Source organism: Panthera onca, chromosome D4 (genome assembly GCF_046562875.1).
Source record: "Panthera onca isolate mPanOnc1 chromosome D4, mPanOnc1 haplotype 2, whole genome shotgun sequence".
NCBI lineage: Eukaryota > Metazoa > Chordata > Mammalia > Carnivora > Felidae > Panthera > Panthera onca.
Genome location: NC_138351.1, coordinates 63852045 through 63867139, shown reverse-complemented (window position 1 = coordinate 63867139; position 15095 = coordinate 63852045). Strand labels below are relative to the sequence as shown.

General features: G+C 38.8%; 1 protein-coding gene across 4 annotated transcripts in view; it reads right to left on the bottom strand.

Annotated features, from left to right (window-relative positions):
- The window catches only part of PLPPR1 (phospholipid phosphatase related 1), a 327234-nt gene that overhangs the window by 125068 nt on the left and 187071 nt on the right, over positions 1-15095 (bottom strand). For all 4 annotated transcript variants that reach the window (XM_060609179.2, XM_078436642.2, XM_078436641.2 and 1 more), the window contains one exon: positions 1419-1526. In XM_060609179.2, coding sequence (XP_060465162.1) covers positions 1419-1481 — 63 coding nt within the window. In that variant the 5' untranslated portion in view covers positions 1482-1526. The remainder of the gene's footprint in view (positions 1-1418; positions 1527-15095) is intronic.

Genomic DNA, 15095 nt, shown 5'->3' with positions numbered 1-15095 from the left:
GAGAAAAGTTCTTTGTTTACCCTTTCAGAGATTCAGCATAGTGTGAGTCTGTAGGTCTCCTGACTTATATGAACACCTCTGTCCCAAGTTAATGTTCTATTTCCCCCTAATTCTGCAATACAAACAGATTCACAAACATCACCAGAAAAGAAATCAAATATTTTTTGTTCATCTAAACTACCAAGGGATGTCTGCAAGTGAAACTCAAGGATCAGCCAAACCCATGTTTATTGGCCCCAAATCAGAATGTTCAAAATTATTGAACAGACTATATAGACAGACAAAGTTATTTCAAGAGGTAGAAGGTAAAAATACTTCTTGCATTGATGCACAGAAGATGTTTAAGCAACGTGTATATTGAAAGTACAGTTTTGAATATAAGTAGTGGTTTAACTCAAGTGTTGTCTGTCTTCACATGGATAGTTAAATGGATCAACATGCATGTTCCTCCCACACTCAGCCAAAAAAATCCCATAATATAAGAATATGCTACAGCTGGGCCTTGGGATGTAAAGACTATCCTGGCAGTTACCCAGAAAGGAATCTCAGGACACTTACTCTTCAGCTCTTTACATGGTCATATTTTAAAGCCAATCTTTAGGATAAAAAACAACCCATTAGATGCTCTACCTATGTCTTGAGAAGGCAGAAATAATATCTTTGGCAAATCGACATCTTATTTTGAGATAACCTGGAGTAGCTAGCTTTTTCTTTTTTGCATCATATGATTACAAATTTCTTAAAATTTCCAGGTCTCTGCCACCTCCATAAAAACATTATAAAGAGTGAGGTACAGTGGGGGAGTGTAAGGAGTTTAACCAAGAAGATGCTGGAGAAGCATTTGTTGGTACAGGCTTAGAGCAACTCAACAAAATCATTCACGACCAAAATAAATTGCACATTACACAAGCTCTCAATACTCTACTTTAAAAAAAAATGCCCAGTGGAAACAGTCAATTCTAAGATTTTTTTTCTTTATTTGGGCTGTAAGGCAAAATCTGTCAACTAACATCATCTGTACACAATCTGGTTTATTAACTCCTGAAATATGATATTTATTTTTTAATTGAAATTTTAGTTAACATATAGTGCAATATTGGTTTCAAGAGCAGAATCAGTGATTCTTCACTTATATACAACATTTATTTTTTAAAAACTATCTACTTAAAATGCTGCATTCATAATTCATACATTCAAGTCACTACTGGAAATAAAAGGAATAAATTATTTTGTATCCCATAGATGAACCTTCTTGTCGTATGGCTTCAAATTCAAGGAACGCTTTGAATAATTTATTCCTAATATTTGTGCTACCAAAATTTGTCAATGAGAAGATTAATTTTGTAAAATAATCGAAGTTCTCGGCATAAAAACTACTATTATTCCGATTTGTCCATAAAGGCAAAAAATACACATACCTCAACAAATATAAAACACGGGATGATGGAATAACTTCGTTGAGTGTTGTTTCCTACAGCCATTTCTTACACCATGTAGCAAGGCTGCACCGTCTAAAACTTGCCAGGCTGAAATAGAAACAGGTAGCATGGTATAAGAACCATAAGTTTAGCAGTCCCTTAGGGATTTACATGAAAATATCAGCTACCTTCTAGATAAACAAGCTGTGTGCAAACAATGCAAACAGTGATCTATAACATAATCAAGTCAGACTAATCATCATTTCAGAGAAAAGACATGTATATACTAGCCATGAGCAGTCTAGAGTCTAAATGACAGGTAGTGAACCCCCCACCCCTGCAAAAAAAGCTACAGTGAATCGAATTCTAATTGCCTAGACCTGTACCTTGCTTTACCTGAGTAGACTGCCCTCATGCCATGAAAGGCAGTTTCTGCTACAATACATTTGTTGTTTTCCATACTGCTCAGATCTCCTCTCTCTAGGCCTGATTCTCCCAGTTTGTAAGATTTGTTTCTACCCTTGCCTCTACCTTTGGAGCTGACATTTAGTACTGAGGCACTAACCCCTGACTTCTTACCCTGACCACTCTTTGCCCTTGCTCCTTTGATTATTAATTATTTTGGATTAATACATCACTGATCCCTCTCACTGAGTTCTCTCAGCCCCGTGTGTGTGTGTGTGTGTGTACCAAACACAAAAACACCATAATAAAATCTCTCAATTTACAAAAATGGAGTATCTAGGCAACCGTAGATTATTTTCAGTATTTGATAGAATATCTCTGACCTTGAACCAAAAATATTCCTGTATTAGGTTTGTTTTTTTAAGAAGAATAAAAATTAACCAAACAACCAAGTTGAGGTTTTAGACTTTTATAAAACTTCCAAGGCCAGATGAAAAGAATTTTCCACTACACCTTTATTTTCTATCCAAAGCAACACGTAATATGTTTCAGGTACCTGTTCTTGATAGTTATTATTTTTTGCCTGTTCTGTTTCTGTGTTACCCTTCCTAATAGCTGTCATGGATTATTGCATGAAGAGTGACACAGGACTGCACTTTCCTTAAAGGTCATGAATTAATATTTTTAACTTAATTCTATCTTTGTAAAGTCCTCCTTACCTTTTCTAGAAAGAAATTTTACGTTTCATTCTCTTTTTGAGATACCAGCTTCTCACTTGATTAAAACTTTCTCTGATCAAATTTAACATTTACATGTGGTATTAAGTCCACATCAATCACAGCACTTAAATTACTTAGGTTTTAGGCAACTTAATTTTTCAATTAAAATCAGATATTATCTGTTATAAAGTAATACCCATAATAAATCTATTTCACCATTCTTTTTTGGGACCTTGGAAGAACTAACTTTTTTACAATTACAAAAGAATCCATATGTAGGGTACCGGTTGAGTTAATCTGGCAACCACATATTCTTTACATTTTACCCTTAATCCAAATATCTTAGAATACACGTATCTATGATTTAGAGGAGCCTGTACTTCTTTCACAGTGCCATATATTTGAAAAGAAAATTAACTTTTAATCACCCCAAAGCAAGCATGGGCACCAGAAAAAGCAAAGGCATCAGACACCTAGCATTTTAGATGGTTTCTCTAGATGGTTAATAAAAAAATAGCAATGAAAAGGAGAATACAAGACAAGACTTGGAGTATCATATAAAATCTCCTTTATCTTCATTCTTTTAGCTCAAAATACAACCTAGCTTTATACATGTACAGAGATTTCACACACACACACACACACACACACACACACACACACACACACACACATTAACTACACTGAGGCATATTTTACATACATATAATTCACCCATTTCAAGTATTCAATGATATTTTAGTAAATTTACCATGTTGTGCAACTGTCACTATAAAACAATTTTAGCACTTTTTGCTCACCCCAAAAAGAATCATCTTCCTTACCAGCACCTCCCTGACCACTCTACCACTTCTCCAGCCAAGTCACCCACTAATCTACTTTCTGTCTCTATAGAGACTTTCTGTATTCAAGTAAATAGAATTATAAAATATATGGTTTCTTGACCTGGATTCTTTTATTTAGCACTGTTTTTGAGGTTTATTCATGTCATAATGCACATATCAGTAATTTTTTCCTTTTTATTGCTGAATAGTATTCCATTGTGTATCTATAGCACCTTCACCAACTGGTAGAAACATAGGTTGTTTCTAATTTTTGCTGTATCCAATCTTAGGTTGCATCTAGTATTGTGGGTAATGATGCTAAGAACATCTGTGCATAAGTCTTGTGTAGATACATGTTTTCATTTCTCATTGTTAGATACCTAAGGGTATAATTGCTGGGTCATATGCTACATTATATTTAAGAGAACTGTGGACGTGTTTTCCAAATTGGTTGTGTCATTTTACATGGATACCAGCAATGTAAGCCAATTCCCATTTGCCACATCCTAACATTTTTATTGCCTATCTTTTTTTAAATTATAGTCATTCTAGTGGTTATGAGATGATAGCTCATTGTGATTTTCATTTAATAACGAATGATATTGAGCATCTTTTGATGTGCTTATCAGCTGTTACATCTTCTTTTGTGAAATATCTACTCAAATCTTTCCGTTTTTTTGACTGGGTTGTTTATCTTATTGCTTTCAAGGTGTAAGTGTTGTTTTACATTCCAAATACAAGTTTCTTATCAGATATGTATTTTGTCTTTTGACTATTAATGTATCTTGGCATAGATTCCTTTAGGTTTTTTTGCTTGGAGATTTCTCACTACTTGAATCTGTGGGTTTATGGTGTTTTTTTTTTGCCCAGATTCAGGAAAATTTTCAGCGTTATTCCTGGAATACTTTTCAACATGATTTCTCATCTCCTGGGACTCCAATGACATGAATATTAGATGTTTTGCTTTAGTCTATAATGTCCCTGAGACTAATTTTCCACCTCGGTCTATTTTCTCTGTTGTTCAGATTAGGTATTTTCTATTATTCTATTATTCAAGTTCACTGATTCTTTCCTCTTTCATCTTTATTACGGTGTTGAGTCATATCCATCCACTGAGTTTTTAATTTCAGTTGTATTTTTTAATTCTAGAATTTCCATTTGCTTTTTCTTTATACTTTCTCTTTCTTTACTGATATTACTTTTTTCATTTGCTTCAGCATGTTTGTAATTGTTTATTGAAGCATTTTTATGAAGACCACTTAAAAATTCTTGTCAGATGCTTGTGACATCTATGTCATCTGGGTATTGGTATTTCTTGGTCTTAATTCAGTTTGAGATCATCCCTGTTCTTGGGATGAAGAATGATTTTTGATTGAAACCTTGGGTTATTACATGATAAGGCTCAAGATTTTGTTTAATCCTTGTGTTTTATCATACCTCCTCTGATACTCCTCCAGTAGGTTTGTGTTACAGCCATGTGAAGGTGCCACAGGTTCTCCACTTGGCCTTCTATAACACCTGGTTGGGGAGGGGCCCCTTTGCTAGGCAAAAGTGGAATTCAAGGTCTCTACTGACATCCTGGCTGGAAGGGGGAGAGGTACCTCATTTTTTACTGCTCCCCAGGTGGCCTCCACAGACACTGTGGGAAGGTGGCCTCATGATTGCTGAGTAGTGGTAAAATTCCTGACTTTCCACTAGCCCCCCCTCTGATGCCACCCCAATGAAAAGGAAGTAGGGGTTCCTCAGTACTTCCTGGTAGGGGTGAGAGGCCAGGCTCCCCACATATTTCCCTCTGATACTGGGAGGTAGGGAGACAACTCATTACTGCCCTGCATGAAATAAAATTCTGGCTCCCCCTTGACTTTTTCTGACATGACCTCAGCAGGAATCTGAGGGAGTCACCTTATTGCCTAGCAAGGGTAGAAGTCCAGGGTCTCCACTTGGCCTTCACTAGTTCAGCAGAAGAGATGGGACTATAGTTTTTTCTGTGGTGTTTGGCTGGAGTCAAGAGGTTCTTTTCTAAAAGTTTTCTGTTTTCCTCGGCTGCCTTTTCCCTACCCTTTGGCTGAGATTTTCTTGGGGCTATTTTGTCTGTGAGTATTATTCTTCCCCGGGTATCCATATTCTCCATCTAGTCTGAGAGAAGCGGCAAAAAGAAAATCATGGGAACTCACTATTGTGTTGTTTCTTGTGTGCTAAGGTCCTTAGATAGTCTACTTTTCCTTCTATCTCTCAGTTTCCTTATGTTTATAGAACATTTAAGATTTTTAGTTGTTTTCAGTCGAAGGCACAGGGAAAAGTACATCTTACTCCATGCTCCCAGAAACAGAAGTCATCAGAATCTTTTTGAAGAAGTACCACATAGTCCAGTCACCAAGATTCTAGTACAGCCCAGCCCAGCTTTGTTCTCATGAACTTGAGTTTCTCAGTGCCCAAGGTTTCAAAATAAGAGAACATATCTTATCATTCATTCATTCATTCATGAGTCCCTAAGTCATGCCACATATCCCATTAGGCAAAACCAGAAGCAATGAACTGGTCAAATACCCTGTGGGTATAACAGGAAGAAGGATAGGAAGGATAGGAAGAAGGAAGAAGGATAGTGATAGCAAAAATAAATAATCAATTCTAATTCTTTCGGTCAGGGATCTCTTTATCCATCAGTTATATTGTACATTAATCTTTTATGCATTAGGCACAGTAGACATAGTGCCTAGGATCCATAATACTTTTAGGGGCCTATGCAAAGGTTTTAATTTCCTCTAAAACCAGAAAATGGATTTTGAGGCGGAAGAAATTTTTAATATATATTATTAAATTTAGTTTTATGCCAATTGTAAAATATAAATTTTAATTTTTTTTAACTAGAGAGAGGGGTCCCCAAAGGCAAAGTTGCTTAGAGTCCACAAAATAATGCAGCTCTAGTTGAAGAGAAAGTTGAGGAAAGGTTTCTTAGAAGAGACGGCTATTTAAGTTGATCAAAATAAAAGCAGAGGAGGATGAGAGAGGCATTTCAGCTAAAGAGAGCAGCAGGAGCAAACGTTCCGAAGACATGAATATGAATCAGCCTAACATGTGTGGGAAACTAAAAACAAAGAGCAGGTCAAATGTATGAGAACCAGGATGAGCAACAGAAGTACCAAAATTTATGTACATGTAGCTCTTTGTGCACAAACTCTCACAATCAGAGTAACTCAAGAATAAGAAATATGAGCGGTCTATTTCCATATCAGATAGTAACATAGGGAAAAAAGAGAATATGGACAGACAATGCTGTTTCTTGGTAATAAACTCAGACAGAGCTCTTATTTCTAAGCAGCTAAGTATATTATAAATCAGAAATGTCTAATGAAGCGATCACTGCCATCTCCTATATTTCCATTGATTTTTCCACATAATTTCCTCTTATTTATGGGAATCGTTATAATTCCTAATCAACCCATGATAGATACAAAAATAATTACTGATTACAAAGTATCTGTTTTTGTGATTCTGAAAATTGATGGTGATGAAGCATGGTAACAGCTAGACTTCATTTTTAAGTTTTGCATAGTTGGCTCCAGCTGGTCAGTCAAGGAAGCTGCAAAGAAGAAAAATGTCTATGAAAAATAGTCACCATAATCCAGTGGGCCTTTCTGCCCAACTTTGATGTGAATCTAAAATTGCCAGTGGCCAAAGTCATAGCCTATGGTCATTCTCAGTAGCCTAGAGTCTATTATGTTAGGGAAGCTAGAGCTTTCTCCTTTTACAGAGACAATTTTGAGCTAATTTTGCCAAAAAATGCCATGGTTCCTTTCAAAGTTAGGATGATATAAATTAATAGACCTCACTAAAACAAAAATCTAAAAACCACATAGGCAACAACAACAACAAGGACACCAAAAATGGTACCCTTCCAAGGAAGTCAAGAATTCTTCACTCTGAGGCCACAGTTAGGACAGTGTTTTTGAACCCCATCACTATTGATATAGTGGGCTGGATAATTATTTCTTGTGAGAGGCTTTCCTGAACATTGTTAGATGTTTAGTTATATCCCTGGCTTCTAGCCATGAGATGCCAACAGTAGCAACCCCCTTCCCAAATCATTGACAACTAAAAGTTTACAGACATTGCCAGATGTCCCCTTCAAGAGGGGAGGTGGTGGGGGTAGAGATGGACTCTAGGGGAGAACCACTAATTTAGGAGGATTGAAAGTAGAGCTCCTAGAAAATGAGAATTTTTAAGCTGATGAAGAACTTGCTTCACCTGGGATAAAGGCCACAGTTTTACACAAGGGGACAAACCTATTCCTGCTTAGTACCCAAGAGAGGGAAATTTGGATTTTTTGTTTGTTTTTTACCATATGGCGTGGGATCTCAAAAAGGGAGTGTTGAAAACAAGCTTAAACAACCTTAAAATAGCTCTGAAGGGATTATGCTTCCAGCTAAAAGAAAGTAACTGAGACTGGATTTCATGCCTGACAACTCAAACATACAAACAAAAATAAAAAAGACAATGGTATTTGAGGCATGGGACATGAGGCAACAAAGGGTGGTGATCCCTGAAAGATGAGAACACACAAAGGTGAGCCCCAGGACTGCCCTAGCTTATTGGCTGGAGGGTCTTCAGGCCATGGTAGGGAAAGGAGAACCCAGAAGAATGGCTAGTGGTCTCCCTGAGTAGATAGAGATGAGAATGTGGAGAAAGCCTACACAACTGAAGTTCCCAAGGCAGAGTACAGAGAAGAGAATAATGCAGAGACACAGTTGAGTGTGCTGCAGAGGGTCCCTTGTGTGTTTTTAGCACAGTACTGATGAGCATGAATGGAAAGTAGTACCCAAGGCCTGAAAAAAACCACCCAGAGGGATTAAAGCAAATAATCACCAGGGCTCACACACGGGCAAGAATACTTTCTGTTCCCACCACCAAAACAGACTCCCAGTTTGCCAGACAACAGGTAGAGGGACTTCAGTGTTGGTTAATTAATAACCACTATGAAAATATTTCTCATCCAGGAACCACAAATGGCACTGAGAAGTACTCCTTGTAGACTATTACTGGGTTTTTGTCTTTCTTTCATTTGTGTGTTGCAGAATACTAAATATTTATTGAGATTCTGGGCCACTGAGTGGTATGCTTTTCCCAGGTGTTAGGGGGAGCCACAGAAGCAAGAATATGTACCAGCACAATCCATAACCCAGGTCATGTCAAAAACATCTCTGACATGAGTTTTACAACACTTGAACATGGTGGAACTTTCTAGAAATTCCACAAAACTTAGGTTTATGTAAGATTAAACTGAGATTAGGCCTACAATTAGTTTAAGATGAGATTATGTCTACAAAGGGGGAAAATAGGGCTTATTTCTATGTGACTCAAATCTTTTTAAAATTTTTTAAATATTTATTTATTTTTGAGATGGGGGGAGACAGACAGAGAGAGAGAGAGAGAATGAATCTGAAGCAGGCTCTAGGCTCCGTGCTGTCAGCACAGAGCCCGACACAGGGCTCCAACTCGTGAACTGTGAGATCATGACTTAAGTCAAAGTCTGATGCTTAACCAACTGAACTGCCCAGGCGCCCCCAAATCTTCTTTTTTAATGTTTATTTGAAAGAGAGAGAATGAGTGTGTGTGAGGGAGGGAGGAGAGAGGGAGAGAATCCCAAGCAGGCTCCTCACTGTCAACACAGAGACTGTTTCATGAACCATGACTGATCTCATGAAATCAAGAGTTGGATGCTTAACTAACCGAGCCACACAGGCAGCCCATGACCAAAATCTTAACTGGAGGTAAAGGAAATTGTAGAAAAGGAGAAATTAAAAGGTAAGGAAAAATGAGTTGTGAGAATTTCTTTTTATTCACTAGTACTCAGGGTGAGCCATAATCCCCCAATCCAGTTTCTCTTTCACACATGTTAAATAGGCATTAACTTCCTTGGTGGTGCTGAGATACCCTTCACTGTTCTGGATCATTTCTATTCAGTACATTATCTCCAACCAGGATCACACTTTGCATTTAATTTCCCAAAGCTGGAAAACCTATTTCTTTTTTTATTTCTTTTTCTTTTCTTCTTCTTCTTCTTTTTTTTTCTTTTTTTCTTTTCTTTTTTTTTTTTTTTTTTTTTTTTTTTTTACAGCAACAAAGACATGAAGGGATAGGAATGAACTGAATGGGTTGTAGGTGAGCGCTAAACAGATTTTATCATCAGATGGTGTGGGATTTAGGAAAGAACTACTTAGGCTCTCAAGACAAATTCTTTACTCTGTTTTCAAAGCTTGTGAAGAATGATGATGTGAAGACCCTATATAATAGGAGAATGGCTTTGGCACTCCCTTTTCCTTCCAGTTTCTTCCCTGCACAGTCTCACAATTAGATCCACAGTCCAGCCCTTGAACTAGTTCAGACTAAGGCAGGGAGATATACAGAGCAAAAAACCCCACAATCCAGGGAAATCTAGAATGGAGGCAAACCTTTACAAAATACCCACAACTCAGGGGCCTTTTGAGGATACCTGGGCCCCCACATTGCTTGTGAGAGGCTTTTCAGACCCAGGAATGATTCCAGGTTTCCCTAGGGCTCCAAGACAGCCACTGCCCTTTGTCACCAGAGTATCATTTGCATTTAGGGTCCCTCCTGCTGGACCTCTCACACCCGAAGCAGAGGTTGCCTGGCTAATGTCTAAGCTTGCTGTCGCTTTCTGCCCTGGTTCAGTTTCTTACTTAGCTCCTAGTCCTAACTAGGTCTTGAGTCAATCATTTCTAGGTTTTGCATGAACTCAACAATATGATACTAACGTAGGTCTTGGCTCAATCCCTTTTGCCTATTCCAGCTAGCTAAGACCACTATACTTTGGACCCAAAGGACAATGAGAAATAAAGTGTTTTTAAAGTCCTAGAAATCAAAATGTAAAACCGAAAACATTCCAAAATGTAAAATTGAAAGGTGGGGGGAATTATTCCACTGAATTCTACTTCTGAGTCTTTGATCGTTTAAAAAAATCACTTTAGATTGCTGCTTTAAAAGGTATATGCCTTGGGCGCCTAGGTGCTCAGTCCTTAAGCTTCTTACAATGGCTCAGGTCATGATCTCACAGTTGGTAAGTACGAGCCCCACTTTGGGTGACCCCTACTTCCCTTTCTCTCTCTGTCTCCCTCCTTCCCTCTCTTTCTTACTGCCCCTTGTGGGATTCTTTCTCTCTCTCTCTGCCCCTCGCTCACTTGTATCCTTTCTCTAAATAAATAAATAGATAGATAAATAAAATGTATATGCCTTAAATAACAAAAGTTAAAAGTTAAAAAAAAAGAGAGCCAAAGTCCACCTAAACGTGAGCCATCTCTGTAGAGATTAATCTTTTAAAAATATGGAGAACAAGGATGAGGTCAAGCACCAAGCTCAGCAGGTGACCTGAAGCAATTGGGAGGAAAGCGTCTGAGCGTCTAAATGGCTGATTGGAAGGGCTGCCCAAGACTGCCTTATGGGTCACAACCAGGAGAACCGCTTAATAGGAAAACAGTGCCCAGACAAGCAGGGTGTTGCTCTCATTTCTTTTAAAAAATTGTTGATATTGTTTACCCCTAATTTTCCACACACACAAAACACACACACACACACACACACACACACACACACACAAAACCTAGCTGAAAAAGGTAGCAGGGCATAAAGGGTTTTCCTTATTTATAAAGTAGTGAGTTAATGTTTCCTTCAATAAAGTCAAAGGGTGAGGGAAATGAGGTTTGATGCTCAGTTAAACTGAAATCTTGAAACAGTGGAGCAAGAACAAGAAGTATGTCCACACAGGGACGGATAGACAGACACACATACACACACACACATACACAGACTTGGACATTAGGAAAGTTTCAGCAGAAGTTGTGTTCAGCTTAAAGTCTGGGGAAAAAATAGGCAGAGAATATGTTGCCATTGCTCTTAACCAAAAAGCAGTGAATGTGATTCTTAAAGTATTTGTATTCCTTTACATCTGGCTCCGGTTATAAAATTTCAAATATAGGGGCGCCTGGGTGGCACAGTCGGTTAAGCGTCCGACTTCAGCCAGGTCACGATCTCACGGTCCGTGAGTTCGAGCCCCGCATCAGGCTCTGGGCTGATGGCTCAGAGCCTGGAGCCTGTTTCAGATTCTGTGTCTCCCTCTCTCTCTGCCCCTCCCCCGTTCATGCTCTGTCTCTCTCTGTCCCAAAAATAAATAAACGTTGAAAAAAAAAAATTTTCAAATTTCAAATATAATTTCAAAAGCAATCGCAGTTATTAATAACAAAATTTACAATGATGCCACCATCATGATCTATGTTATAGGACAGACTTGTTAGGGGTAAAGAATTGTTTTATTGTAGTCTCTCACATCCTTCCAGGGAAAAATGCCCAGTGGTAAGGTTTAAGATGAACTTGTACTTGATTAAAGTCTATTCAAAAATGGGCCATATTTTAGAAAAGATCTGGTATTCCTAGTATTAAAATGCCTTTTACAAACTATTTGGAAGACAGACTTTGAGAAGACGGTACCATTTTGTCCATTCACCCATCAAAAGCCTTTATAAGTAACTACTAACTACAAGGCCTTAGGCCTTGAGTGATGTAAATATAAGTCAAACAGCCATTGACAGCAGGCAGCTCTCAACCTAGTAGGAACATAAATACAGACAAATTCAGAGTCCTTTAAAAATGTGGATGATGAGAATTCATAGGAAGAAGAAATTATTTCCATGGAGGACATCTGAGGTGTGTCTGTGAGGACAGGTAAGGAGGAGATGTATGAATAGGCCGAGGAGAGGTATTTCCAGACATTAGAATGAGCAAAGTATGGAGCAGAACAGCCCAGACAATATCCAAGGTATATGGAATTATGGTTAAACAAGTTTGGCCAGCACACAGGAGACACCAAGAAAATGGACCTGGGTATAGCCAGAGGATTGGGACTGGGTTGTAGAATGCCAAGCTAAAGATTTTAGAGTCTCTGCATTTCCTATGGCTCATAGGATGGAAGTTAGATGGCGGTAGGTGAACTGTGGAGTTAGGAAGACCTATTAGAGACCATGGTTATCTAGTTGAGATGGGATTAGAACCATGCAAGACCTGGATTCAATCCAGGTTTTATATTTTTGAAATGAACAGGGAGTAGAAGTAGATAGGAGTCCCTGTTTGCATATGGGCCTCTCTCAGTAGCCTAGAAGTGAATTTGTTCAATATTAAGTTCAGAGGAACCAGAGTACCCTTTTGGACTTCCTGGTCATTGGTTCCTCAACATTCCCCTCTGAATTCTGTTCTGGTTTGCATCTCCAGGGCCACAGTGGTTTCTAATGATCCAAGAGATGGGATCACTAATTAAGTGGAAAGAAAAACAGCAAAAGATCAAGTCCAAGCTGGAGAAGGGAGGAAATGCCCCATAGACTATAATTTTAAAGAAGCTACACAGGAAAGTCTTTTTGGGGTGTGGTGTTTCCAGGATATTAGACAGCCCTTTACGGTCTTGCCTGCAGGGATGTATGTCACAAGCTGTTCTGAGCAGTGGGGAGTCTGCGAAACTGTTGTTCTGCCAAGCAAGGCTGCATTTTCCAATTTAAAGCTAAGCTTCCCAGGAGCCAAGCTGTTTGTTTTTCAGAAGAGAAGACAGGAAGAGAGAGAGACAGAGAGAGAGAGAGAAAATATAAACATGTGTGTGTGTGAGAGGGAGACAGACAGAAAGCACAGCGAGACGGAGGGATCCATGAGTTAAGATACCAAATCTATCCTGATGGCAACTCTCTGGAACAGAGTGGTTTTATTTTTGTCATTAGATTCTCGATCCTTGGGCACCCTCAGAAATTATTGCCAGAAGTCCCAATGGCCTCATGACAGGTTAATTAATTAGCTCTGTTGGACCCTGTTGGGTTCTCACAGGAGACAGGAAATAGAATCAAGAGGAAATCCCTTTCACCACGGGAGGTTACAGAGGAGGGTTAGACAACACTGGTGTGAGCCTTGGTTTGCCCACAGTCAGGGGAGGATTGCATTTAATCAGTGACTGAACCAAACTTAGGATTTTGAATGAGTATAATAATAATGATAATATGGCCCGCTAGTCTCCTTGATAAACATCCATTGAGGACTTACTATTCCATGACAGGCTTTATACAAGTTAATACCTTTATAGTTTTACTTTTTACAATTAACACTACAATGCTTTTTGGGTAATTTGCATATGAGATGGAAGATACGCTGACTGTTCTTGAATATTGCAGCCTGCCTGCCTCATCTAGTATTCCTGCTCCTTACCCTGTGTCTACTTTCTCTTTTATCTATACCACCTGACACCTAACATATGATATCATTTATTTATTGTGTTTATTTATTATCTTTCTCCAACTTCCAGAATGGAAGTGTCACAACTCCTTGTCTATTTTGTTCCCCAGTTGTACTCCAAGTGTCTTTTGGAAAGATGACATGAAATAATTACAACTAAGATGAAAAAACATGGTCTCTCTGGAGGAAAATCCAAAGAAAATCCATGGCCAGGAAAATCTCCCCTGAAGAAGGGATCTTTGGATGCAGAGGAGTGAGGAGGGTGGGTGGGAACCATCCTCCTTTTGAAGGCAATAGCGTATGGGAAGTTCCCAAGATGAGAGAAGGCACGGCCATCTGGCTAAAACATAAAGATCATGGTCAAGGGGACAAGTAGTGAGGTGAGGGAAGAGAAGGCCCAAGATGACACAGGGTAGGCCATATTAAAGACTTTGGAATTAGTTCTAAGAATAATAGTAAACTATTGAAAAAAAAATTTTTTTAATGTTTAGAGAGAGAGAGAGAGAGAGAAAGAGAGAGAGGATCCTAAGCAGGCTCCTCGCTGTAAGCACAGAGTCTGACATGGGGCTTGATCTCATGAACCTGAGCTGAAGTCAAGAGTTGGATGCTTAACCTACTGAGCCCCCAGGCACCTCAGCTACTGAAAGGCTTTAAGGGAGAAAGCTGTCATACCCTGATTTGTGTTCACTAAAGATCGTTTGGGGTACAGATGATGGTTTGGGAGAACAAGACAAGAATGGATACAGTGAGGCGGCCAGCTAAAAGACTGTGCTATCATCTAGACAAGAGGAGAAGGTGGTCTGGGTTAAGGCAATGGCACTAGACACACACAGATGAGTGAATTCAAATTCACTTTGAATTTGAGCATCTAAGATTTAGTCATTGGTCAAAGTAGGAGTGATGGAAATGTTAAAATGCTTTTTCCTATTTATTTAAATCCCTCAAACTAAAATACTCATCTTTCTGGTGCTGTCTGCAGTAGTGATGAACAACTTTCTGTTTACCCTCCCGTGAGATCACCTGCAGCCTACTCCTCAGTCTTTCCTCATGAATCCCAGTTGTGTCTTCTCAGCTTTCATGTGGCCCAGAAATAGACAGACTGTTCTGGAGAATTGCCTCACAGGATCTCCTTGTAAAATACCATGCTTAAAGAACAACAAAACCAATACCTTACCATAAATGTATTCTCCAAATAAGTTGGGATTCCTAAATATTAACAAATGCCCTTCCTTATTTTTTCTGCCTTTCCAACTCCTACATATCCTTCAAGGCACAATTCAATGTCAGCCTCTTCCAGGAAGTCTTCTTAGTTTAGTCGGTCAGCCATTCACGACACTCAGGCTTTGATCCACCAATAAGCTATGCACATGTACTATCTGAGCATTTGTTTGGTTTAATCACAGGCAAGGCTAAATCATCAATGATAGGCTGGAGCAAGGCAATCTCTTAGACCC